Source organism: Castor canadensis, chromosome 5 (assembly GCF_047511655.1).
Source record: "Castor canadensis chromosome 5, mCasCan1.hap1v2, whole genome shotgun sequence".
Taxonomy (NCBI): Eukaryota; Metazoa; Chordata; class Mammalia; order Rodentia; family Castoridae; genus Castor; species Castor canadensis.
This window is the reverse complement of record NC_133390.1, coordinates 54,396,189-54,423,738: the sequence shown is the minus strand read 5'-3', so window position 1 is coordinate 54,423,738 and position 27,550 is coordinate 54,396,189. Positions and strand designations below refer to the sequence as shown.

The 27,550-nt window shown below is 36.0% G+C and overlaps 1 protein-coding gene across 3 annotated transcripts in view; it reads right to left on the bottom strand.

Annotated features, from left to right (window-relative positions):
• The window catches only part of Alcam (activated leukocyte cell adhesion molecule), a 178,358-nt gene extending 151,026 nt beyond the window's left edge, over positions 1-27,332 (bottom strand). For 2 of the 3 annotated variants that reach the window (XM_074073036.1, XM_074073038.1), the window contains exon 1: positions 26,567-27,332. In XM_074073036.1, coding sequence (XP_073929137.1) covers positions 26,567-26,639 — 73 coding nt within the window. In that variant the 5' untranslated portion in view covers positions 26,640-27,332. Of the gene's footprint in view, positions 1-24,244; positions 25,258-26,566 lie in introns of those variants that run through there. The other variant, XM_074073037.1, reaches the window with a different exon arrangement.
• Positions 27,333-27,550: the final 218 nt, after the last annotated feature.

Here is a 27,550-nt window from a genome sequence, read left to right as displayed (position 1 = left end):
TCCAGAAGGTAAAGGTTGCCATTTTGCCTTAGGATCAAAACATGATAGTATGTAGAAAAACAGAGGAAGACAAAGAAACAAAGGCTGAGAAACAGAGAGAAAAGAAAGTGACAGAGTTCCTGCACTTGATTCTAAATTGTTCCCGAGTCCCAAATTCTTTCTTCATTGACTCTCTTGGTTATAGAGATTCCTGCACACTCATTACATATCTCCCAATTTTTTAAACAGGATCTTATAGACTCCTGTCTCTGTAATAAAATATGCTAAATACACATGTTCCAGAATCATGAGTCATATTAAGTTAATTGCTTCTAAATTACTTGTAGGAGAAAGCATTTTGGGGGGCAAATGTTCTAAAATAGAGAACCTATGTGCAAGAGTCACTTAATATTAAACAGAGCAAATATATCACATGATTATACATAAAAATTAGTTTAAAAATCCTGAATTTGGGAAATAGGAATCTATTTGTTGCTATGAATTTCTATATTTCTTTGTATTCTATAAGACAAGAAGTTCTCCAATCTTGCTGTTAGACTTATAGGATTAAGGTGACAATATATGGAACATCATTCTGGAAAAGTTCCTTAAGGACTGTTTAATCTAACATATTTTGTTGTGATCACTAAATCTATTTTTAATGGAGATATAGAAAATGGTCTAAGGTAATAGTTAAAGAATTTTTAATGCCACAATCCTGGGCTACTAAAGTTAGCAATAAGGTCCCTTAAAAAATATATTTAAGCTTTTAAGATCATCTACAATCACACATAAGTTGTAACAAGCCAATGACTATATTTTGGAAAACTACTTAAAGCTATTTAATTTACAGAGATTGCCTTTATTTTTATGGAATCCATCACAGTGGCCTTGTAAGATTTGGTTTATATAGTTACCTTTTTGTTAGTGTAGGAAGTAGTATAGTCTGAGATGTGTAATTTACTCACTGTGCTTACAGTTACGGAATTATGAAAATGTCCATGAAAATGGTCATTATTATCTAACCCACATTTATTTCACTAATTATAAAATTACTACTACTTACTACACTAATGAAAATGGTAACGACATAAACAAAACTTTACAAAGTCGCTGTGATGGATTCCATAAAAATAAAGGCAATCTCTGTAACATAAATAGTTATAAATGAGTGAAAAAAAAATCATGTCCCTGTGTAAACAGCAAATGGTCATGTCAATAAATTTACAGGTTGCTGAAGATCACAGAGCTATGTAGTTGTAAGTGTATGCAATGTAACTCTGAAATAGGGAATATTATCTTTAGGAGCACTTTCTGGAATATGTTTCATGTCATGTGACTTTTAAAAACTACTGGTAACATCCTAAAATTCCTCTGGGACAAAGGTCTGTTTTATAAACCTGCCTAGACAGAAGGACTAAGGAATTTTCTGAGGCCTCGGTAAATACAATTACCTACAAAAAAGCAGAGATGTTTCTATGGCCTGTTGAAGATGGAACCAGGATTTAGAGAAGCCTACGTATTTATTTGGAACTGAAAGTAGGAGCTTGCAGACACCAACTATGTGTGTTCCACAGTAGATAAATATCTTAGACACTGATGCTTTCTGATCTCTCACCTGGCCACTATAGAAACTAAAATCCCACACGTCAACATATGTAGGTAGTAAATGAGTCATGGGCCACAGGTTCACACAGAAAGTCCAATGGCAACTGCCAACCTTCTGCCCCAAATAATCCACACTTTACTAGTAGGTTCAATTATTCAACAACTAAATTTTAAGTTTTTCAGTTTAGTTGTTTTGAATAAAATCTGTTACCACAGTTAGTGAGAGTAGCATAGTAGTTGACTGTTCATTTGGCACTCCTGAGAAAATGGATTAGAAATGTCTCATAAAAAGTCTTTTTGACTGTTTCTGCAGCAGTTGGACAACTATTGCAATTTGAGTGTATTCGTAATGCCCTTTGTGTACTATTCATCCCAGTTCATAAAGCACTTTTCACTTAAAGCAGACCCGCTTCAATACTTGGCCAGTGACGTAAAAGTGAGTAAAGTCAGCTAAAACACCCTGGGATTCTTGGTTGCCTATTGGCAGGTGTTCATTATATTTTCAATTTAAATATATATATACTTTTAATCCCTGTCTTGATTTTAGCATCTTTTTTTTCAGTTTTTCCCCCTTTGACCTCTTTTTTTTTCTTTTAAAACATGTTGACATGTATTTTAAATTCTAATCTTTTTTAAATTAGCTCTTCACTAACAGCGAACAAAATGTCAGATACAGAGGGCCTAGAAATCACAGCAGTGTGGATTCCTAAATGCCAGGACACAATCTAAAAGTAAGACACCATTTCCTAGGCTGCCATCATCTAAAATAGTCATTTTATAAGTGATATGTCTGAAAAGCACTAGAGATAATAGCTGTATAGAGATTGTGGAATGTCTTTGAATCTTGTCAGTTATAGATATGTTTTGTATAGGTCTATAATAAAAAAAATGCATCCTGTTATTGCAAAGATTTCTAGTCTGGTTAACACTATCTCTCACAATATATAGTCCTCTTAAATTTCTCTAATAGAACTCAAATGAATAAGTAAGATTTAACGTTCTTCTATTTCTCTAAGTCCACAAGTTACAATAGCAAAAATGTTTTGTTACAGATATCTACACTTTAAATTTTTCTATGATTGATGAAAATAGCTTGCAATATAATTTTTCTATATTCAATGTAGTAAGGCATTATTTTGGTAAATCCCTTAGGCCTCAACTTTCCATTAATGGATGGCTAATTATTCAATTTACCAGATCCCTAAAAATTCACAGTATTATTGACTGTTTCCCAAAGTTAGGATTACCTACACTGAATGAGTTTAAAATGAAAATTTGTGTGATATAAGTTCTAAATCATATAGAAATCTTACATGTACCTTCATGGCAATGAATAGTAGGTTACTTTTATTTTTAGTTGTTTTGTTTTTCTATTGTGTTTTTATATATTATACAGAAATGCAGTTCTAGAAGATACCAGCAATAAGAAATCCTAAGTCTGCATACTATGTTTCATTTGTGTAATATCTTTTATTTGTAAACATTGTTTCCAAAACATTAGTTCTCAAGATGCCTCAAGTTAGACAAAGATTAAAAATTGTTTCTTTTAAAAAAATTGTTTCTTTATATTAGGAATTAACAAAACGTATTTTAGTACAAAATGGTATTTTAATTGTTAGAGTGAGTATATGCCATTTACAAATTAACTGGATCATTGGGATCACAATTTGGGAAGAATTTTCTGCAAGAGTATTATGCCATAAACTTCTAATATAATCCTCTCCAATAAACATAGCTAAACTACATTTAGTGTCAGAAAATTATTACAGTGTTTCATGCTTGTAATCTTAGCTGCTCATGAGGTGAAGATCTGCAGGATCTTAGTTTGAATTAAGCCCTGGCAAAAAGCCCTGACAACCAGACTCCATCTCAAGCAATAAAAAGCTGGATGAGGAGGTATGCACCTGTCATCCCAGGTCCAGAACAAATCTTAATTAGGAAGATCTTAATCCAGGTTGGCCAATCAAAAATGCAAGATTCTCCATAACTAACTAAATCAAAAAGGTCTGGGGGAGTGGCTCAAGTGGTACACCATCAGCCTAGAAAGTGCAAAGACCCTGAGTGCAAACCTCAGTATATCCCTCAAGAAAGAGTATTTGTGGTCTGTTGTTAACTCTGTTTAGAGATATTTTAGTAAGCATAACTTAGGTTTACATTTTTCCATTTGCAAATCATGTCAAATACCAAGCAAAAAGCAAATTATTCAACCTCATCTTAAATGTGATTTAACTCAATGCAGATTAATATTTTTAAAATCAATAAAAGCAAAGGATCATTTTAATTACAATAGTTGTAAAATTTTATTGTATAAATTAGAAAGCTTTCATATGCCTAAGCAAAAGAAAAAGAAGTAACACAAAAATGAGTACAATTGCTATCCTAAAATTTCATAAGAACCATATCTAATCAAACACCCTGATTTTTTAATTCATAAATAAATAGATTACTACTTGAGAAAATGTATGCCTTTTATAGTTTTGACAGTAGCACTGTTAAAATATTCTTTGTGCTAATACTTTGTTTACAAATGTCACAAACAGGACTGGGGTTGTGGCTCAAGGGGTGGAGCACTGGCCTAGCAAGTGCAAAGCACTGCAGTCGATCTCTAGTCCTGCAGTAAGCAAATAAATAAATAAGTAAATAGAAAGACACACAATGTCCATATAATTAATATCCAAGTCATGTAAAAGAATATACTGTTAAAAAATGTTTCCATCCTGTTTCATATTCCTAGGTACCCCTTCTAGTAAAAACCATAATTAAATTTTTTTGTGTATTTTCAGGGAAAATAAATCTATGTGTATAGAAGCATGAACATGATGTGCTCAAGTAGGCATTCCACTTTTTATTCAGGGGGTGGCAAATGCAAGCCTTCTATACACATTGCTCTGTCATCTGTTTTCTGTCTGTCCTTATATTTTTAATAAATAAAGATGTAGATATTTATAATGATATAATTTTGTACTTTGCATGGACCTTTTTCTACTATATTTTAATGTGTCATACTTGAACCTTTTTCTTGGAAGTAGCAGTACTCTAACACATCCATCTTAAGATGTTGATAGTGATGGAAGTATAAATAATAACAGCTAGCATTCTTGAGGCCTGTCCTGGTTGTCATTCACTTTGTGATCACTTTCCAAACATTCAACCAACCTCTCATGTAGTTGCTGTTGTTATTTTCATTTTACAGATAAAGAAATAGACTAAGAGACAGTGCAAGACTTGTCAACTTAAGTAATTTGTTTTAAATATTCTTTCTTCCTCCTTTCATGAAATCCTTAGTATACACATTTAACTTATACTATGTAAATCTTGACTGTAATCTTTCATGGTTTTGAATGCTCAAGAATCAAAGAGACACAGGGTATGGTTAAAACCATTTGGAATCTAATGATTCAGTTCAAAATATACCCAATAAAAATAAATAAATATTTGATTTCTTAACCCAAATAAGTTTTCTTAGAAAAGTACTTCTGTGATCAAATATTTAGTGAAACTTCAGATTTGGCATTTTATTTTATTTATTTATTTATTTATTTTTATTTTTTTTTTTCATTTTTCTTTTATTATTCATATGTGCATACAAGGCTTGGTTTATTTCTCCCCCCTGCCCCCACCCCCTCCCTTACCACCCACTCCACCCCCTCCCGCTCCCCCCCTCAATACCCAGCAGAAACTATTTTGCCCTTATCTCTAATTTTGTTGTAGAGAGAGTATAAGCAATAATAGGAAGGAACAAGGGGTTTTGCTGGTTGAGATAAGGATAGCTATACAGGGCATTGACTCACATTGATTTCCTGTGCGTGGGTGTTACCTTCTAGGTTAATTCTTTTTAATCTAACCTTTTCTCTAGTTCCTGGTCCCCTTTTCCTATTGGCCTCAGTTGCTTTAAGGTATCTGCTTTAGTTTCTCTGCATTAAGGGCAACAAATGCTAGCTAGTTTTTTAGGTGTCTTACCTATCCTCACCCCTCCCTTGTGTGCTCTCGCTTTTATCATGTGCTCATAGTCCAATCCCCTTGTTGTGTTTGCCCTTGATCTAATGTCCACATATGAGGGAGAACATACGATTTTTGGTCTTTTGAGCCAGGCTAACCTCACTCAGAATGATGTTCTCCAATTCCATCCATTTACCAGCGAATGATAACATTTCGTTCTTCTTCATGGCTGCATAAAATTCCATTGTGTATAGATACCACATTTTCTTAATCCATTCGTCAGTGCTGGGGCATCTTGGCTGTTTCCATAACTTGGCTATTGTGAATAGTGCCGCAATAAACATGGATGTGCAGGTGCCTCTGGAGTAACAGTCTTTTGGGTATATCCCCAAGAGTGGTATTGCTGGATCAAATGGTAGATCGATGTCCAGCTTTTTAAGTAGCCTCCAAATTTTTTTCCAGAGTGGTTGTACTAGTCTACATTCCCACCAACAGTGTAAGAGGGTTCCTTTTTCCCCGCATCCTCGCCAACACCTGTTGTTGGTGGTGTTGCTGATGATGGCTATTCTAACAGGGGTGAGGTGGAATCTTAGTGTGGTTTTAATTTGCATTTCCTTTATTGCTAGAGATGGTGAGCATTTTTTCATGTGTTTTCTGGCCATTTGAATTTCTTCTTTTGAGAAAGTTCTGTTTAGTTCACGTGCCCATTTCTTTATTGGTTCATTAGTTTTGGGAGAATTTATTTTTTTAAGTTCCCTGTATATTCTGGTTATCAGTCCTTTGTCTGATGTATAGTTGGCAAATATTTTCTCCCACTCTGTGGGTGTTCTCTTCAATTTAGAGACCATTTCTTTTGATGAACAGAAGCTTTTTAGTTTTATGAGGTCCCATTTATCTATGCTATCTCTTAGTTGCTGTGCTGCTGGGGTTTCGTTGAGAAAGTTCTTACCTATACCTACTAACTCCAGAGTATTTCCTACTCTTTCTTGTCAGATTTGGCATTTTAAAACTCAGAAATCATAGGCGATTTGAACCAGAAGAAATCTTAAGTTAACGTTCTTACCACATTATAAATAAGAAAATTGAGGCCTTTGTCACCAAAAACTTATCACACATTTTTTATTCTTTCATACTAATTTCTAAATTGAAAGAGAAATCAGAAAAGGTCTCTGTTCTTAGTGTTGCACATAAAGAATATTACAGACAGGAAAGTGACTGTAACATTTTGTAATACTATTATAAGTGGTCAGCAGGATCCTTCCTCAAAGAATAGAGTAATACCTTTTCTCTTAGAAGTTAAATACTATTAACAACTATCAGTTCACCCTTTTCTACCTTCCCAGACCTACCATTCATTATAGACCTGTGTCCTATAAGTTTAATTAATTTTGTTTTTCTCCAAGCCAAATCCATTTTCCAAAGTGCTTTATTTAAAATATGAAGATTGATTTTGAATGTTTGACTTTTTTTCCTCTCCATTGCAGGTTGCATTTTCCTTATTTGCATGCCTAATGATTTTTTTTAAATAAAGTAAAATAAAATAAATGTGAAAATTGAAATATGACATTACAGTCTCATGAAAAGTTGGGGTATTGAGTAAGGAAGAGGTTGTATCATTTCTTGTAAACTATAATTTCTCATTCTGGTAAATAAGCATAATCAGAATTATATCATTTTCATTTTTATCTCAATTGTTTTATTTATGGTTCACTATCACTGGGGGATCTCAATCTGAAAAATGTTACATGATTGGTCAGAAAAAAATACAAGTAACACTGAACAGAAACATGGTAATGATTATTTTTATTTGGCAATGGAACAAAATCACACATTTACAATCACATGGAAGTAAGCCAATTAAGCCCTGGTATGTCGTTGCCATTGAACAAACAAAGAAATAGAGAACTAAAATATCAAGTGACTAACCAAAATCCTGGCAGAACTGAAACCTGGGCCTTTTGTTCCCTCTCTAGGCTTCTTCCACGTCACTCTGTCATCAAACACTGGTAGTCAGGCTTCACCAACAAGGGAAGTTCCTGGTTACTGTCACTAACTTCACAATGATCCTGATAACCATCATGGACTCAACAATAAACCAATACTCACTATCATATGTTTTCTAGCTTAATCGCTAAGTAATAAAGTTTATATAAATTCTGTTTTTCTACATCTGTTTTAATTTTATTACTTGTCAAGTAGTTTTATTTAATAATGTAGGTCTGTGGTTAACAAGCACACACTGGTTCTATTGTGAGAATCAACATTAAAAGTTAGTAGTACATTCTGTATTCCACAAACAGCTAAAGAGGAAAAGCTAATAGATTGGACAAAGTTTCCAGAGGGCAAAGTAAACAACCAAGAAAAACATACAGTAAAAGATGATCTTGTTTGAAGTACTGAACTTTGTTTGATGATCTTTCTTTTTCTTTCTTTCTTTCTTTCTTTCTCTCTCTTTTGTGAGTGAAGGAATTCTTTATTTTTATTTCTACCTGACATTCCCACATTCCCTATAGCAACCCTCACTTGGAAGCTAGCCTAAGAGCCTTCTACATACTGCTGGGGAAAATACAACTACTCCTCAGTTACTCTACTTCTCATGGAGAAATTACTAAATTTCTATTGAGAAAATGTCCTGGAATAGAAGGAAGAAGTAAACTAAAAATCTGTTAGCATAAAATATTATCAATGTTTAATGTGATTTTAAGTAGAGTCAGAAGGATACTGCAAGAAAGATAATACTTATTGGGCAATTTTCTCAATGTTTGCTTTTATGTTAAAGAGTAAAATTCTGAAGGAGAGCATTCCAAACCTCGGGGACTGTGTTTGAAAAAAATATATATAATGATACTAGCAATTATTTGGTACTTCTGAATTAGTATTTTGTGTCTGTAGGTTTGCTGCTTATAAAAATGCCTAACTTAACAGGAAAAAATATAACATAACTTGTCATACAATTGTAATTTTTAAAAGAAAACATGCACAACTCAGTAAGAAAGCAATTAAAGACATCTATTTATTCTGACATGGTGACAGGCCCATGTCTAGACTGTCAAGAAGCAAAGTCTAAAGTCTAGAGATAAGAATCATGAGAGGCAGGGTAGGAACATAGGGTGGAGAACAAAGTCTGGCAAAAACTAGGTGTATGATGTAACATCCTTGCTAATGACAAAGGATTTAATTGAACTCTATTTGTAAATAAAGCAAGAAAGGGAACCTGCAACTAGTCCCATATCTATAGTTTATGCTGCATTGAGCATTCTATTCAAATGACCTATAAATGAACCATTGCATAGATTCAGAACAGATATACAGGTACCTGTCCTGATGAAAGACTTCATAGGTTCACTTCTGTTTTCCTAATTTTTATCATAAAATGATTATCTCTTTTAACTTCAAATTTGTTTATCCATCAGACTTTCCTTTTCAGAATTTGACTAATCACCCACTTACTTCTTTATTATACTCATTTCTCTAATTTTAACTTCCTCTACCAACTTAGGGAAAATCATTGTGTAAAAGAAACACAAGTTCAATATGCAAGTCTTATCTCAAACTCACTGATGCACAATTTTAGGGCAGATCATCCCTCTGCAGGTTAAAAAACACTGTTTTCCCAAATTCTCTTCAGTGCAGGTATAGAACTGAACCTCTAAGAAAGCCTTCAGTGTACCCTGCAGATCTGAGTACAGTCAGATATGCTCAGTTGGTATACTATCTAATTTATGTAATTTTACTATTGAAGTAATATTCTCTAGCATGATGTAATCGAACTTCAATTTCTCTACAGAATTAAGCAAACTAATACCATTCAGAATTTCTGATATTCCTGCTTTTATGGAATTTAACAAGCATTTTGAAATTTGACCAATAATTCTCTGGATTTCAAGACAGATTTGCATGAAAATTGCCCTGGAGAAAATTATTTTCCAGCCATTACTTTTCCCACTGGCAAGACAGGAAGTGAATTGTTGGTTACTGAGAGAAAAGGATCAAATTTGGAATTACTAAAAGACACAAGCACAGCAAAGAAAAAAAAGAAAGTTATCTTACAGCATGATGCTTCTGGAACTCACAGAGGATATGCTGGGCTGGGGGATGTGGCTCAAGCAGTAGAGCACCTGCCTAGCAAGTGCTATACCTCAAGTTCAAACCCCAGTGCTGCCAAGACCCCACAACTCATGGGAATTTATTTTAAAATAACAAGTTCTCTTTCATGTTTGCTTCTAGTCTTGTCTTCCTTTTCTCTCTGAAGAAAGATCCTCTCAGTCACCCTTCCTCACCAGGACAATCTGCTCCCTCCAGCTTTGCTTTTCAGTCACAGGTTTTACAGAAAGCAGTACTCTCTTTCACCAGATCACGTTTTTAGAGTCATAAAACAAGTTTTTAATCCTATTCATATAGACTTAAACAAGGCTTGCTAATGATGAAAATTATCTCAGCACATTAACTTCACATTCCTTTCCATGGAAAATTAAGAACACTATTATTTATAAATTGTACATGTTTGTAGGGAAATTATTTTGTTCAGTCACAGCATTGTTAATGGGAATCTTATAGTAGACACCAAGAATCCAAGAATACAGGCAATATCTGTCATGAAATAGGATATCATTTTTTCAAGCAGTCAAAGAGATTTAAAAATTTGTCGTGTAGATAGATGGTTGATTAATTCAGAATCTTGCCAGGCCACTGGTGTGGCCTAGATAGTTTTCTGTAGTTCAAAAGAGAGACAGAGAGGAAGTCCCATTTACTTGGCTTGATTTGATAATGCCTTTGCTTGTCCAGACTACTTTTTGCAATCAAAATCCTATATCGAAAAGTCTGAAAATGGGGTTAGATTATTTTATTGAAGAAAAAAGCATAACTTTTTAAACTTAAAATTGGCTATGTAAATATATTAGCCATTATTTTGTAAAGTGCATACTATTTTGAAGGCAATGTAGTATTAATGGCAGCTATCAGTGGAAATGTGTTGCATTTTCCAGCTATGAAATATCATCAAACACTAGGATTCTATGCTAACTCTAATTCTTCACTCTTTTTATCATTAAAGTCCTGTTTGTTAAAATATGTTGATTTCAAGATCTCAAGTTACTTTCAGTAAAAATGAAATATTATTCCATTGTTTTATTAATTCTCCCCCACACACCTTGTTTTTTAAGAAAACAAGTTGACCTTAAACTCATGTTTCTTCTGCCTCTGCCCCCCAAGTGCTGGGATTACAGGAATATACCATCATGCCTGATTTCATGATTTTTATTTGTTTGTGACTCTTCTTCATTATACAGTACATTTATAAAAAATAACACTATATTTTCTCCAAATTATCTATCATATTACATTTTACAAGCATTCAAGGCATGACCCACAGTACATAGTATTTTCTGTGGTATAAACATATTTAATACTGCCTCTGTGGCTGATTTATTTGCTTATGGGCTCTTTCCTACACTACCTTTGCCATATTTTGAGAAATATTCTAATCTGTAGGTCAAATTTATAAGTTAAAATAGTTTGGGTAAAATATGGCAACTACTGTTTTACTTAAGACCACATTTCTGGAGATTTATCATCATCTAAATTAATAAAAGAAACCAAAAAATTATTTTGAAATAGATTTCATATTCATATAAGAATATATGTTGCTATTGAAAATGTGCTTCACTGATAATCTAGAATTCTGATTCTGTCTAATTCATTTATGCAATCTTATATGTGTACTGGGGATATAGCATAAATCAGAATCGACTGTGTGGACAAAGGCTTAAGAAGATCTAATCCAGCCTCCAGGAATACAAAAATGCATGAAAGAGAGAGATAAGAATTAATGGGCCACAAGCCATAAATTAAATGAATGAGCTCTCAGAACCACGAAAAATTAGGAAAGAGTTTCTAGAGAAATGGCACCTAAGCCATGTTTATAAAGATGGGGATACAACTTATCTAGACAAAAGTAAGGTAGTGGGGAGTCTAAAAAGGAGAGAGTATCCTAGAATAAGACAGGAATGTGTTTAACAACTTAGGGAACAAGAAGACTATGGCACATTTCAAAGTATTTGTGAACATGGAATTCTAAGACAGACTGTAGAGAAAATGTAAAACTAACTTTAAATGCTATACTACAATGCTTGGATTTTATCTGAACTCTATTGAGGAACTACTGAAATATTTTAAGCAGAGCAGTTATAAGATTTCCATATCTTCTATAGAAGAAAAAAGAGGTTAAAGGGGGGTGGTAACACTGACATTCAGGAAACATGTTACACCGTATTTATTTTCTTCACTTCCTTTTCTTATTATGGTCATCGTGCTCTATTTTAATCTACAAGAATCTGCTCAAGTCTGTCTTTTAAGCCCAGACATTTTTATATTCCTAAGTTACCTCTGGCCTACTTACATTAATGACCTAAAACAATTGACGTCAAACACTGTGAACTAACTTTAAACTTATTTTAAAGTTTTGATTTCAACCTCAGAATTGCAATGGTGTTTCATTATCAGAAAGGAATTATCATAATGAATATGATACTAATAATTAATGGTAAATGCCTTAGAGTTTGTAAATGACTTATTTGTTTTTAATAAATAGTATGACATCACTCTCCTTCATAGTCCCTTTTTGGAGTGGATAAAAAAGTGAGAAGGAGGTATGGCTGGCAATTTTATAATTTTGAACAACCTGTGGACTTTCTTCTTTATGTACCTATGGGAGCAAGTCAGTTGTATAATCATATTTTTGGGGAAAGATTAACTTATATTAAATACTTGAATAATACTCAAATTTATTGAGGCATATGTATTTGACAACTGCAGTTTTGATGAGTTGTATGTGTATGAATTCATTAACTTTCCCAACAGGCCTACTACTTACTATCCTCCTTGCAATAGGAACTACTACTGTTCTCATGGCATGAATTAGAGGGGCTCAGCAAATTGTCACTTACAAACATAGGTAGTGGAGACACAGACTTCACTGCGTAATTAGGCTGTAGAAGCCACAGCTTCAACTCCAACTTACAATGAGAAGTAAACACAATGAAACAAGCACATACTTTCATGAATCTTAAACCTGTGAAGACTAAAACAACAGACCTCAATCCCCAGTCTGCTTTCTTACAGTTGTCAGGATAACAGTCTAATTTCAACTGGAAATATTTAAAAGCTGTTTCTGCTGGTGGTTATTAAGTATGCCAAAGAACGGGGTGATTTTTTTAACTAATAGCATGTTAGTTATAAATTTGGAAGTCTAATATGTAGGATTATGCAATTTTCTATGGAACTCATTAAAATCATTTTCTAGTTTGAACTTAAAAATGAAGATCATAAAGTCAAGATTATTTTCTTAATTAGCTTTCATGTCAAATTATTGCTTACCATTAATTCAAAGTTATACAATCATTAGTGCATATTCATTCTCTAAATCACAGTGGACTTTTGACTCAGAGCTTTGCAGTAGGAAGAAATCATATGGCACAATATTTCTGTGACAACTGTAAATCTCATAAAGGATAAAGGAATTGCCAGCATCACAGGGTGGACGGTAACTTCCATACACAGGAACATCTTAAGAAATATCACAAATCTGAAATTACTTAAAGTTTTAGATTGTTTTAGTATATTTATGATAAAAATTCTAGGTTTTGTGCAAAAATTCCAGCAACCTCTTTAATCACAACCAAATTAAAGATAAAGTAGAAAGAGATATCACAATAGAGCTCAACTTAGAGTGAAAATATAGGTACATATTTGAGAAAATAAGAAAGAGGGGCAACCATTACCACAAAAAAAAAAAAACAAAAAACCAGAACTAGGGTTTAAAATATAAATTGACTGTAAAGCAGTTTTTGATTCCCATGGATAAGAGGAGGATAGTGTTCAATTTCTAAAATATCTTCAATATTGAAATTTAGGTTTTAAATAACTTTCACTATTAAAATTAAGAAATCACTAGAAAATTTTAATAAGTGAAAGCACCTTACAATGTTACCACAAGGAAAGTAGTGGAGCTCCCTCTATTGAATCATACTTGAGAAAATGTGACTTGCATTTAAATCATAATTTCATTATTGTGAGACTGTAGTACAATATTTGGAAATTTTTCTTTTCTAGATTTTCAAATTATAGGAATGTGTATACAATTTATCAATTTCTAGTTATAATGCTTCAAATGGCACACTTCCTATAATTTTAGAACATGTTTTCTTTTATTCATAATGATTTTTTTTGTTTGGGAGAAAATACAGCTTAAATCTACAATTTTCTACTTGTGGTTTTCTTGATTTTCCTGAGTTGATAAAATCTTTTTGTGTGTGGTGCTGGGAGTTGAACCTGAGACTTTACACATGCTAAACAAGCACTCTGAGGATCTAAAGCCTCAGCCAGATACATACAGATTTTTCACTGAGTTGAAAAACCGAAAATGTTGTATGACAATGACAATCTTTGGAACAGTAAAATATGCCTTCCAATTTTGTTATAGAAATCTAAATTGTATTCTGATATAACTGAATTGTATCTTTTAATTAGTAAAAATGAAGTACTTCAAAAGTTTTTCTGAAGTGAATAAGCCAATATTAATATAATGTTATGGTTATTGAAAATGTGATTCTTAATAATTAATGGTTTGGAAGTCTACTGTGAGCCAAACACACAGACAGTAATATATACTCATAACCTTTCTGAATATGCATATAAACTTGACAATTGTTATTTTTAATTTACAAATAAGAAAGCAGAGACAGATTCTAGAAAGTAAGCAAATGCTCTGATCCACAGCCCAGGCTCTTGAGCTCATTCAGTCTGGAATCTGTGAGCATTGCCATCTGTAAAAATTAAGCATAGAATTTTTTAAATACCACATGTTAAACCATATTGTTTTTAAGAAACCAGTACTCAAACAGTTCAAATCCTTCCTAACTGAATATTTTGGATGGATTCTACAACATAATAACCTCCAAACCATATCATGAGTCTCTACTCTTTTTTACTGTTTTACCATTTCTTCTAGAGAGGAGACATTTCTTATTAGCAAAGAGGAAAACAACTGATCCAGGGTTTGTTTGAATAAACAGATATGTATTTGCATTCTAATATAATACGAAATGTAATTTAATCGTGCACTAAACAGGCATTTCTCAAAGAAACTATTGAGAACTAGATTAGCATCCATAGAAGGTGAGTACAGTAGGCAATTTATATAGCAGGGTAAATGAAAATATATACTCCACTTTACTCCAAGATCTAATATCAAAAGTATTCACATTTAGAGTCATACCTATCTCTGCAAAAATACAAAACTTGTCTCATAACCACAATAAACATTCTTTCTAAAAAATTCTATACCTATCACAAGGTAGAAAGAATGCTTGTAGAATAAAATATGCATGTCACAAATCTGAATATTTAAAACGAAAGGCCAGGCAGAAACTGCTTATTCATGGAACTCAGTATATGCGTACTAACATTGACTCCATTTTGAATATTTGTTGATTTGTTTTAATAATCTCAGTGTATACTTGTAGAAAATTCTCCATGTTCCTGTTGCCTTGGTGTTTCTATATAAAAGTAGCTATAAAAGTAGACTTTACTCTTACTTTCTATAATAGGTACAACATTTAAAAGGTGAAATGTATTTACTAATATAACACTGACTTTTTAAAAATACTTGTAAAGAATGGTATTTTTCATCTTGAAAGGATTTTGATGAGTCCATTCCAACAAAGCTGTTTGAAAAATTGTTCAAAATATGATTTACTTAAAAATAATTGGGTTATGTAATAAGACCTATTATACAGACTTTACAAAATGGCATTAGTTAGACCACCAACACAATATATACTGCATTTACAATGAACAAACACAAATATTTGGATCCCACTTGTATAATGAAAGCCAGTATCAAATACTCTTAAGGCTCACATTTGATTGCCTCTTAATCTAATCTTTCAGAGTAGCCAATCTGATTTCAAATTATAAATCTTACAAAATGGAAGGAAATATCACGTATAATTATGTATAAAGATGTATGTAAAGAGCAATGATAAAAATTCATGCCAAACAGATTTCTTATATACATTCTTGGTCCCATCTCATAAATAATAAAGCTAAGTGCCAATATATCTGTAGCTTTGCTTAATATATGAATATGTATGCCTATAACTAATTTTTCTGATGTTTAAATAAATAAAAACCAAACTATTACTACAGTTAAAAATATATTAGTAGTATAGAGTTGTCAAGCAAGTATAAGGAAGTGTCATTTCCACATACTTTTCTTGGGATTTTTTAAAAGTGTATGTTGTTTCAACTATAATTTTAGAATTTCTTTCTAAATTAAAAGCATATATTATTTGATTCAACATCTTCACTTCCAAGATATTTTCCTTCCAACACAATTGTTCATATGAACAGTAACATCTATTAGGATGTTCACTGTTGTATTTATTTCCAATAATAAGAGATGGAAATATTCTGTATTTCCAAAGACTGGCAAAATGGTTAATCATGGTGGTACAATAAGATCAATGCACCATTTTAAAAAATGAAGTACAGCATATGTGCTGATATGAGACAATTTCTTCTTATTTTTGCAAATGCAATGCTAAATATAAAAGGAAAAGTGCAAAATAGTGTACATAATATGTTTACTTCCTTATCTTCAAGCAGTTTTTCCACATCGTGAGCACTCAATTAATATTTGTTGAATGCCATTATATATGCTGAAGGGTCAATTTACATGAGTTTTAGTTTGGGATTGGCCAGATATGTGACCTTAAGCAAGGAGGTAAGTACTTTTAAATTTTGTTACAGCTCCAAAACCTTTAATCTATGAATCTAGGCACAAGTGAAACTAAAATTGTTGTCTCAAAGAACTGTGTTAATTTGCTATTGAGTTTTGCATAATCTCTTAATCTATACCTCATGTACCTCAGTTCCTAAATTGGAGACTGAAGAAGATGAGTATTTAAGATCTTGTTTATCCAACAGCTTCTCTTGTGCATTTTAGCTTATGACCATGAATAACTTTCTCTCTCTTTCTCACACTTTTACACTCCAACTGAACTTTCCATAATTTCATATCATAATATGTTATGGTTTTAACAGTAAGACATATTGTTTCTATTGATACCACTTGAACCTCTCCAATAAGTCATACTTTTGCTCACGATTAAAGAAGAGGAGAGTGTAGACTGTGAATGTTGAGCTAAGATCTGCAGTTAGAGTCCTGGCTGTTGTCGCATATCTTACTATTATTTTGAGAAGTAGATTGATAGCAAATAAGTCTTAATTCTCCCTGTCTAAACTTTGTCTATACCATTTGCAAAGTGACCTTTTAGCTCCTTCCACAGTAAGTGAAGATTAGTTCTCCATTCTTGAATTTGTGACTTGTCTTTACCAATAGAATGTGGCAAGAGTGATGGGAGACAGTTCTGAAGCTCAGTCTTAAGGAGACTTTCATGCCTCTTTCAGGCATGAAAGACTTTCAGGACTCTGTTTCTCTCAAGAAAACGGGCCTCGGCAAGACATTCAGAGAATGAAATACCATGGAAGAGAGCCCCTTTTTCCTGGACAGGAGCCAGCCCACTTCAGAAGCAGAGCTTCCAAGGCTGACCCACAGCACCCTTCCATAGAATGAAGACATCTGTGCAAAACTAAGAAAAAAACAAGTTCAGATTTGATCAATAACCTGTGAATAATGAACTAAATATACATTTAAGTTACTGTATTTTTGCTGTTTTAAGTTACTATATTTTGGGGTGTTTTATTATACAGCAATCATTACCACTCTTAGGAATATAAGTCAGGTTACAATAAAAGCACCTGAACACCTATGCTTACCTACAATAAGCTGCTTATTGCAGCACTATTCACAATAGCTAAGCTAATGTAAAGGCCAAGATGCCCCACTACTGATGAATGGATTAACAAAATGTATTTATATACAATGGAATTTTATTCAGCCATAAAGAAGAAAGAAATTCTGTCATTTGCAGGTAAATAGATAGAACTGGAGAACATTATCTTAAGTGAAGTTAGCCAGGCTCAGAAAACCAAAGTATGTATGTTTTCTCTCATATGTGGAATGTATGAGATACTAATACAAATACAAGTACAAGTAATAGTATGAAAAACAGGTTGCATGAAGGAGGGTAAAAGAAGGAAGTTAAGAAGGTGAATAGGGTGATGCACTTCCTACACAAGAATAAATATAGAATGTTTAAACCTGGTGAAATCATAATAAGGGGACTAAGGTAGAAAGAGCAAAAATAGAGGGTTTGCTCTAATTCAGGTTACAATACATATATACATGGAAATGTCATAATGAAATACCCTGTATATTTATCTTAGACAAACAAAAATGTCTTTTTAAAGGAAAAAAAACAGAGAACGGGGAGGCAAAATAGATCCTCTCTAGTGGGTGGGTACCAGTAGGAGGGGAGAGGATATAAGAAAAGGGTTAGGAGGGTGAATGTGGTGAAAATATTCTGCATCCATTTATGTTAAAGTAAAAATGAGACCTGTTGAAACTATTCCAGGAATTGGGAGAGAGGGGATAAAGGAGAATGATGGAGGGGGTGAATTCAACTGACATATTGTAAGAAATTTGTAAATGTCACAATGTATCCCCAGTGCAGCAATAATAAAAACAAATTATAAAAAACATTTGGAACAGCAGCTAGACTTCTTATATTTTTGCTTGATTTAGAGGAAGATGAATTCCATAGCCAGATTAAGGAAAATTCTTGGATATATAGTGACCAGAGTTTTAGCTGTAGAGGCCAAGGTCCTCTCCTTTCATTCAGTCCTATCAAGGATAAAAAAAAAAAAGCCTATGGTATCTTTTACCTATGTGCTTAGACAATACCCTCTCAATTTCCCATACTCCATCCATTTAGGGTAATTTCAGAACACCTGAGACACTGAGGTAGCTGACTAAACTTAGCACCAACTGTCCTACCCATACTGTTCGCTGTCCCCAGACACACCACCATTTTTGTTTGGTATAAGAGAAGCTTACCTGTACAGAAGGACTTAGGGCTTTCATTAACTTTATAGACTTCTCTGAAACTTTTATTAAAATTCAAATTGATAGCTATTGAGAAACTTCATAGAAGAATAATAGATTGGGAGTTACACAATTTTTTATAAAAGGATTTCATGTTCAGAATGAAATAAGCTTTGTGTAAATACTCCATAGCTTAGAGTAGCTCGCAGGTGAATTTCAAACACTTGTAATCCCTTGACAACTCGGGTCAATTCAGCTTCCATAGCAAATCATGGAACTCTCTTTTTATCTCTGTTTCTCTCTGTCTCACCCACACACAGAACTTTGCATTATTTTATTTCACAGGAGGTTAAGATTGTAATAGTAAGAAACAGTATTTTTACAGGACAGCACATTAGTCTCTTCCCAGGTCAATATATTTTTTTTGGCTCAAGGATCTAGAAGAGAAAGGCAAACCTACTATAACATTCTGGAGCTATAGGCTCTAATCCTGTCTTTCTTATACTTCACAGAAAACAGACACGTAATCCTTTTGTGATATTTCACTACAGCTGACATTTAAACTTTAAAAGGTTAAAAATACGCACTTTTTCAGGATGAGGAATGCATTTCTTATAGTTAAGTAGTTTAAGACATACACAAAGAAGGGAACATTACTAATAATTATGTGTGTTAGTTTTCTGTCACAATAATGACAATAATTGAGACAATTTAATTATCTCAAGGCTTACTTTAGGATAACAGTTTTGGAGGCACCAGTCCACAATCAGTTGGCGCCATTATTTTGGAACGTTGGTGAGAAGGCCATCATGGAGGAAGCACATGGCAGAACATCATGGGGCAGGAGCATTGAGGAAGAGGAAGGGGTGGTCTGGCAATCCCCTCAGATCCATTTCCTATATGATCTAAGGACCTCCCACTAGGATTCACCTATCTAAGGTCCCACCACCTTCCAATAGAGCCACCCCGGGGCCCAAACCTTTAAAACACAGTCTTTTAAGGGGGATATTCAACATTCAAATTATAATGTATGGTGACTACATAATTTGTCATCCAAACTTCACTTTTGAAGACAAAGGCGTTAATAGCGGCATCAGAACATCAGGCATACAGTAGGACCATCTGTGTTGGTGATATCTGGATGTATGGACACCATGTTAATAATGTACTTATTAATCCCAATAGCACCAAAAGATAATAAATAACCATAAATGTTTACAACAGGTGAGACGGTTGATGTTGCCTGGAGAACATCTAGCTTAAAAGGGTTCACAGGATGAATTTTCTGTGATTTAATGTACAGCCTTTAGTCTCCAAAGCTCAGAAACCTTTTGGGATGCTTTCCAAAAGTTTTCTGTCTTTCCAGGATGAACTCTCACTCAACAAACTCATAAACCAGCTTATTGGTTTATGTTAAAGCAATTGGTGTCAAGGGAATATAATACTCACAATAGTCTAAATAATGTGCCCTCTCCATGTAAATTAGCTCTAACAAGAAGTTCCATTATAATTAGACGATTTCTTAGTGACCATGAAGACATTCATTGTATTATTTGAATATTAAAGCATTGGGCTCTTATAATGAGTTCTATCTGTACAGAAAAGCAGTACCTGCTAAGGGGGTTGCAGGAGCTGTGTCTTCTACTCAGAGGGGCCACTTTCACCACAAGAAAAGTGTTCACATGTTTAAGTACCTCCCTTAACCACATTTGGTCAACAGCTGTTCTTTCTATGATGTCCCTAGTAATCAAATCCTTTTCCATTCTTAACCACAGGTCCCTTACTAATATGCATGTTCTGTTTTGTTTTGTTTTTTTCCATTAATATTCTGTTAAAGTAAAATCATGTCTTGATGTCTTTCCACTAAGATACTTTTGCATATGCCTGTTCTTTCACGATGGTTGCAATTTCCAACTTATTTCTCAGAGAGCAATATTATAGACTTAATTCCTGAGTTCTTTGGGAAAAAAAATTTGGTAGTCCATGAAAGGAAGGTACTGCCACATAGTTCTTTATATATGCATTAGTTCTACTTAATTCAAAGGAAAAAAAGTGAAGTAGTGTCTGAGTGTCAAGTTCTTTACAGAAATGAAGGATATACTGATAAAGATAATATTTGACATTGCAAAAGTTCATGGTCGATGGAAAAGAAAAAAATAACCAATATTATAATACAATGCGGCAGAGGGTACAGTAGAAACAAGCACAGAAAAAAAAGAAAGGTTACTCTTCAGTCATTATCCACCTTATAAAGTCAATTTTGTCCCCAAAGCAAAAAGTACTACAAAGTTATTTTTATTCATTATTCTAATGAGATAGCCTAGAGTCTCTACATCAAACTGGATATGTAGCTCAATGGTACAGTGCTTACCAAGCATGTGTAAGGCCCTGGGTTCAATTTTTAGTACTGGGAAAAACTATTTATATCACCTTCTGAGGTGGGAATATCTTTGTTATTTATCCCAAGAAAATGTTGAATTGGAGTGCTATCTTAATCTACACATTTGGCTAACTTCTCTGCTGACATCATCAAAATACAGTAATTTAAAATTCATTTTAATTCAATTTTCAATCTTCCCCTAGTATTTATGGACTTGATATTACTGTTTTCCATGGTCTGCAGTGACCTCATAATCCACAGAAAGTAGCATTTTTTTTCCCCTAAAAGCAAGTATGTGAATAGACTGGGGAATCAATCTACTTAGCTGTCAAGTCAACTCATACCATGAAAAGAAATTCATGTAAAGCTATGAAATAATCTTGTTTAAGAAAATGGTCCTTAAGTAAGGACAAAATCTTCTTAAGAGTTGAAAGTGTGGCTTTTTAGAACTAAACATTTAAACGAGTCTTGATAGAAGAGACGGCTCTTCCAATTGCCATGGCCATAGGGTCTTTCCCTTGTGCACATCAATGGTATTTCTACCATTTTCAAAATTACAAAAATTGACCTTCAGCTCACAGGTGTTTTTAGATTTACTTTGGCAGAGAAAGAGAAAGAGAGAAAAGAAGAAGAAAAAGAAAAAGAAAAAGAAGAAAAATAAAAGAAAAAGTTAGAGAGCTTTCTAATTTCTTATTAATCTATTCTTCCACAATTTAGTTTCATTATGTTAAAATACTATGAGTTTTTAGATGATCAGATAAGGCAAGTTAATGAAGGACTGAACTCAAAGTCAGATTAGGTAATCCTTTGATTAGGAGCTATTTTGGAATATGCACAACTCTGATTTCCCCTTCAATGGAATGGGTAATTGAGAACTGACTGGATAAATAAGAGGAAACATTAAAAGCTAATTTCATTCTTGGAACATACACTACAATAATGGGTTATGATAATAGGTTACCATAAAACCATTACTGAACACCACAGCACATTTGGAACTAGTTCTTTCTGAAATATATACGGTATTCCATTCAATGATAAAGGGGAAAAAGAATATGAATTTTGCCATTTAAACAAAGAAGTAGCTGAATGAAAATATTCATAACTCCAAAAATATGATACTTCATATACTATAAGAATAATATTTTAACCTTGTCAAATAGCATATAACATCCCCTTCTTAAATATAGAATGTTTATTTTTAAAATTTTTTTCTCCATAGGGAAAATTCTGTTCTAATAAAAATAATTAAAAGTATAAATAACATTTTTCTGATATTCTCATTTTTTACTGAAAATGAAATGAGTTGAAATCCAGTGGTGGTAATTAAATAAATATGAATTTATCTCCCACTACTCCCAAGAAAAATTCCTTAATATTCCAATGAATTAGTTCATTCTTCAGATGTCACAAACATGTATCAGAAATTAGATAGGCCTTGTGAAAAATAATGAAAAACAAAATTAACACTTTGAGAGGAACTGAATTTAAATTCTGTGCATACACAGAGATTCTCTTCTACCATAGCTGCACCTGTGTAGCTCTCTTGCTTATTGGGGATATAAATTGCATGTGTCTACTTGAGTTTATGGCTTTAGGGAGCTAGAACTCTTTGATGCTGTTTTATACCAAATAAATGGCCAGAACAGAACAAGGCGTGTCTGGGAATAAAAAACATGATGATTATGAAGCATTTAAAATACGAACTTTAAAAATGCTGCTATTATACACCAACTAATGCCAAGAACTCAGATAGTGCTCAGCTTTACAAAACTCCACGTTTAATGGCATTGAAATTTGAGGATGGAAAAAAGAAAGAAAAAAGAATGAAAAGAAATACTTCACAATGCTCTTAATGAAATTATCAAAGTGATCATTATGTGGAATAATTAAAGGGTGTTGTTCTTTAATTATAATAAGAGTCTTAATATATCTAAAAATTTTCAAAATGCTGCTCAAAGGAATTACTAGCCTTGCTACTGTCAGAACCATGCATTACACAGAGAGAAAATTTTACAAATGCAAAATAAAAATAAACAGAAAAATAACTCTCTAAGGTTGCAACATTCTTGGATGGCATGGCTAAAAACTGAACACATGAGTAGTAACTTCACTATAAAGAGTATTCTGATAAGACCTAAGACCATTAAAGTGAATTTTTATTGGTTTTCCACTTCCGAATAAGTCAACAGTAGACATGCATTCTCATTTGAATTTCTATTATAAAAGATAAGATAGCTTGAGTTTTCTAAAAAGTCAGAAAAAGTTTTGAGTCTAGTATTGCAAAATATTTTGAATTTCAGCAGGAATGCTTTAGTATTTCCTGTTCCCTTCTATACTGTATCAACAGCTTTTGGGTGCTCATAGGAGGCTTGCCATGTGAATACTTTAGCACCAACAAGCATTTGTATCACACTGTGGACTCTGCAGGAGAGATAGGTTACACCAGCTGGGCTTTCTGAGACCTACAGGCCTTTTCCACTTTTGAAATTGCTTTTCCCAGGAGAATGTAAGACCATTTGCTTCCATCATATTTTTTTTAGTAGCATTAGTCAGGCTTGGAAGAGTAAGTATAAAACACTATAATGAATTTATTAAAATAGGAGACAGAAAATTAACAATTGGGGTACATTGGCTCTTTTCTAGTAACAAAATTTAAATGAATTTTGTCCAGAATGATACCATTAGAAAAACACTATTTGAAAATCACTGTGCCTGTCCAAATAGGAGTTTTACTTTAGCTAACAGACATGAAGAGTGTCTGAGTTCAAAGAAGACTCAGAGACTAGACTCTTAGTCCACTCTTTTACTTTATGCCTGAGGAAGCTGAAGCCCAAAGAGGTTAAATGACTTGCTCAAGTGCCTGAAGGTAGATGGTCCTGAGCCAAGCCCAGAAAAGCAATTTACTGCAAGTAGTACTCCATTAAATTGTAAATTGCTACTGGATTAAATAAATCAAAGAAACAGCAATATATATTGGCTACTAAGTAGTTTGTAGGTTTTAAATTAATAAATCTTAATAGTGCCTCATGAGTAGTCTGAAACCACATTCAGTTGCTGCGTTTCCCAAGGCCTACTGAGATAAAGTGATGTACCCTGAGCACTCTACCACACTGAAAACAGCTTTATGTAGCTATGCCTTGAAATGAACCTTAATTCCGTAAAGAGTGAAGAAAAATCCCAGAGAAGGGTGCGCACAGATGACCTCAGTGAAGAAACAGTTAACTGCAAGGACCCACCTCCTTGTAAATAATCAAGGAAAGCCTTCTTAAAGCAATACAAAATGTCACCACAGGCTGACGCTCTTTCTACAAGAATAATAATACCGCTACCTGAGCTGCAGAGCACACTCCTCATTGCCTTTATCCACATGTTCAGGTTTTATGGTTGATACAGATTCTCTACCTCTATCCCAAACACTGCATGCCTAAAATACATCAGTGTCTGCTGTAGCCGCCGCGGGCCAAAAGAACTGCAGAAGGTGCTTCACCAACTCGAGGTTTTTCCTCGGCTCCTGGATACACACTATTAAAACTGCTCCGGAAATGAAGGGAGGCAGTCAGGGAAGTGAGCCCCATGGATAAAGCCAGCCATTGGTACCGCACCCCTATCCGGCTCCGCTATGCAGAAGGCTCCAAAGGCGCCGCACTTGCCGCCCAGGACTCGAGCCACGAGTGGAGACACAGCGCCTTCAGTGCCATAATCGTTCCTTCTAAAGCACACCGCCACTGAGCCAGGAAGTCTGCGCAGTGCCAGCCTGGTAATTCAGGGGGAAACCCAGAATCTGAGGGTTTGTGGCATCCGACCCCCAGATCAGAAGTGGTTGGTGGCTGGACGAAAGCGTTTCCCGCTCGCCGAAAGCGCGCAGCTCGGGCGGTCTTGGACACGCGACCCTGGACAGGAGAGCCCGCAGCGCCACAAGAACAAGGTCTAAAAAGCGGAACCTCTCCCCTTTGGGCAGTTAAATGTGAGGGAAAACCTGTTCTCCGACGTGACCAACTGAAAATAAATTCCAGCGCGACCGCACGAGAAGCGAAACCGGGCGTGTGATCTGGGGGTGAGGACGTAAGTGGTATTACACCTTCAAAGTCACGAGAGGGTTAAACAGAACACCAACTGTGGGCGTGTGGCTCTTTACATTTCATAAGCTATTATCACTCTTGTTCTCCCTTCTTGAATCTCCCCCCGGATCCATAGCGTCCTTCTTCCCCCATCAGACTCAGGGATAATGAAAAAGTGAAATCCACAGGGAGCCATACCCCACAGGGTTTTCCCCAACTCCTCCTCCCCAGTGTCTTCACCCTGCCCTGCCTGCTTTAAACTCCTTTCAACCCTGGTTTTATGGTCCCCGCCCCAGAACCTGAGGTTTGCCTTTCTCAGCCTTAGAAACAGCAGGTGAGCTCATTAGTCACCCAGAAATGTAACTTTAATAAAGAGATCTGGAGAAGGGACCCCATCCCCCTACCCTCCCCCATACACAGCAGCCCATCCTTAGCAGCTCACAAGCACTTCAGAGCTCTCTCTCCCTCCTGGGAGAGCTCCAGAACCTCTTCTGTGGCTTCGGCTTGTCAATTTAAGAGATGTACAGGAATAAAAGATGCGAAAAGAAAGTAAGGGTTTTTTTTTTCTTTGATTAAAAACGAAAGAGAGAGGGGGGAAAAAACATGCAGACGCCAAAATATCAGGAAGTAGTTTGACGGGCAACTATCTATGAAGAGATGGAAATCAAAACTTCAAAGGAAAAAAATCCTCAAGTCTGGCGAGGAAATGAACCTGCTGCTCAATCAAGTGACTGAGCGCGCAGAATGCCGGGGTAGCACTACCTCGTGTCAGTAGCCCGGCAGGCCTGAGGCTGTCAGGGCCAGGGGACGTCCCCAAGGGTGAGGAAAGGGATTCCCCGGGAAATATTTTAGCCGTTGGGAATTTTGCCTTTTTTTTTTTCTTCTAAGGCTTAGTACAAAACTGAGAACCAAGGCTCTATGGCAGGTTCTGAAAATCCACAAACCCCTCTCTAGGGTCTCCCAACCTAGCTGCTAATTCCATTTCTCCTGCGTTATTTGCCTGGCGTCACCCTACACTCGCCGCCCACCCAGACAATGGAACTACGGTCGAAGCATTCGGTTTTTTAAAGGGGATGATCAAAGTCCTTCCTTTTCCCACTACCTTTCCCATCTCTTCTTCACCTCATGCCAAGAAGAAGTTACCAAGGGATTTATCACGAAAAAAGTGTGGGATAGTTATTTCAGTCCAGAGCTAAACGAAAGGAAAACTGCCCGGGGCGCAGTGACGTGGACTTTGATACCCAGAGACCAGAAGGATTGTCAGAGGTCAAGAGCCCGCCACCTAGTCGGGAGCCGAGGAGACAAGGGGAGAGAGAGAGATTGGGACGACTCTTGCCCGCGGGCTCTTGCAGCCCCAACCCTGGCTTCCCCCAAAGTTCCTGGAGATTTACTCAATGTTCCTGCTGGCTGCCCAAACTTGAGCCAGAGAGCCGAGGCCAAATGTGCGACACAGGTGACTGTGCCCAGGTCCGGGTCTGTACTCAGACGCCGTTCCTTTACCTCCCCCACTACGCGCCTGGGCGCGCAGCCCAGGACCCAGGAAAACTGACCCGGCCCGCGCCAGTCGGGAGCTGCTCCGAGGCCCTCGCTCACCTGGCCTGAGGACGGCGGCGGAGATCAAGAGGCAGAAAATCAGACGGCAGGAAGGGGACGCTTTGGATGCCATATTTCTCCTCCTTCTCGAGGGCTTGCGACAGAGTCCACGCCGCAGGGGGGGCTTCGTCCCGGGCCCCACGGTGCCCGCACGCTCGTGGGTCCCGACGCACGGGGGCAGCGGCTTCTCCCAGACACACTGTCCCCTGGGATGTGGCGCTGCACCTTCGGGTCTCTGCCACACTTAACTTTCCACCACGCAATGCCCGCAACTCCTCCGCCCTCCCAGTCCACACCCGCCTCGGTCCCTTCGGCTGCTCCTCCCTGGACCAGCGACTCTCTTTCCTGAGACACTTCAGTGATACGGGAAGGTGTACGTGGTTCTTTTTGGCTGCTATCTTCTTTTAGTTTTCTTCTCTTGGAATAAGAATTATGGTACTTGCAGTGTGCACGAAAAGCTCGGTGCTAGAAAGAAATCGCCGAGGCGGCGACGGGTGGGGGGAACGAGGGGGCAGCGGGTGTCCTCAGGTGGCAGCAGTGGTGATCTTGGTAGCAGCAGTAGCAGTGGCGGCGGCAGTGGTCTCTGGGCTGCTCTGAGTGGAGCGACTGGAAGGCGTGTGTGAGCTGCCTCTCTCCTCCTCCCTCCCGCCTCTTTTCTCCCAGTTCCCTCCTCTCGACTGCCGGGGACGCAAAGCCAAGCAGGTGGTTGGAGCTCAGATCCGCAGCCTAGAGGCGCTGCAGGACCGATTCGGAGACTGAGCCCGGCTCCCAATCTCAAGCTGAGTGAAAGAACCACGTGCCCCAGCCCGAGGGCCCCCCTGGTGGGCGTGGCCTCTTCGGGACTCCGCCTCCAAGGACTCACTAGCCAATAAGAAGCAGGCACTGACTCCGCTCTGGGCCCGGTAGGTCCCTGGACTGACATTTCCCTTTGCCAGCGCCGGGGTGATACCGCCTGGCTTCCCGCTGCCCACCCCACCTCGCCGC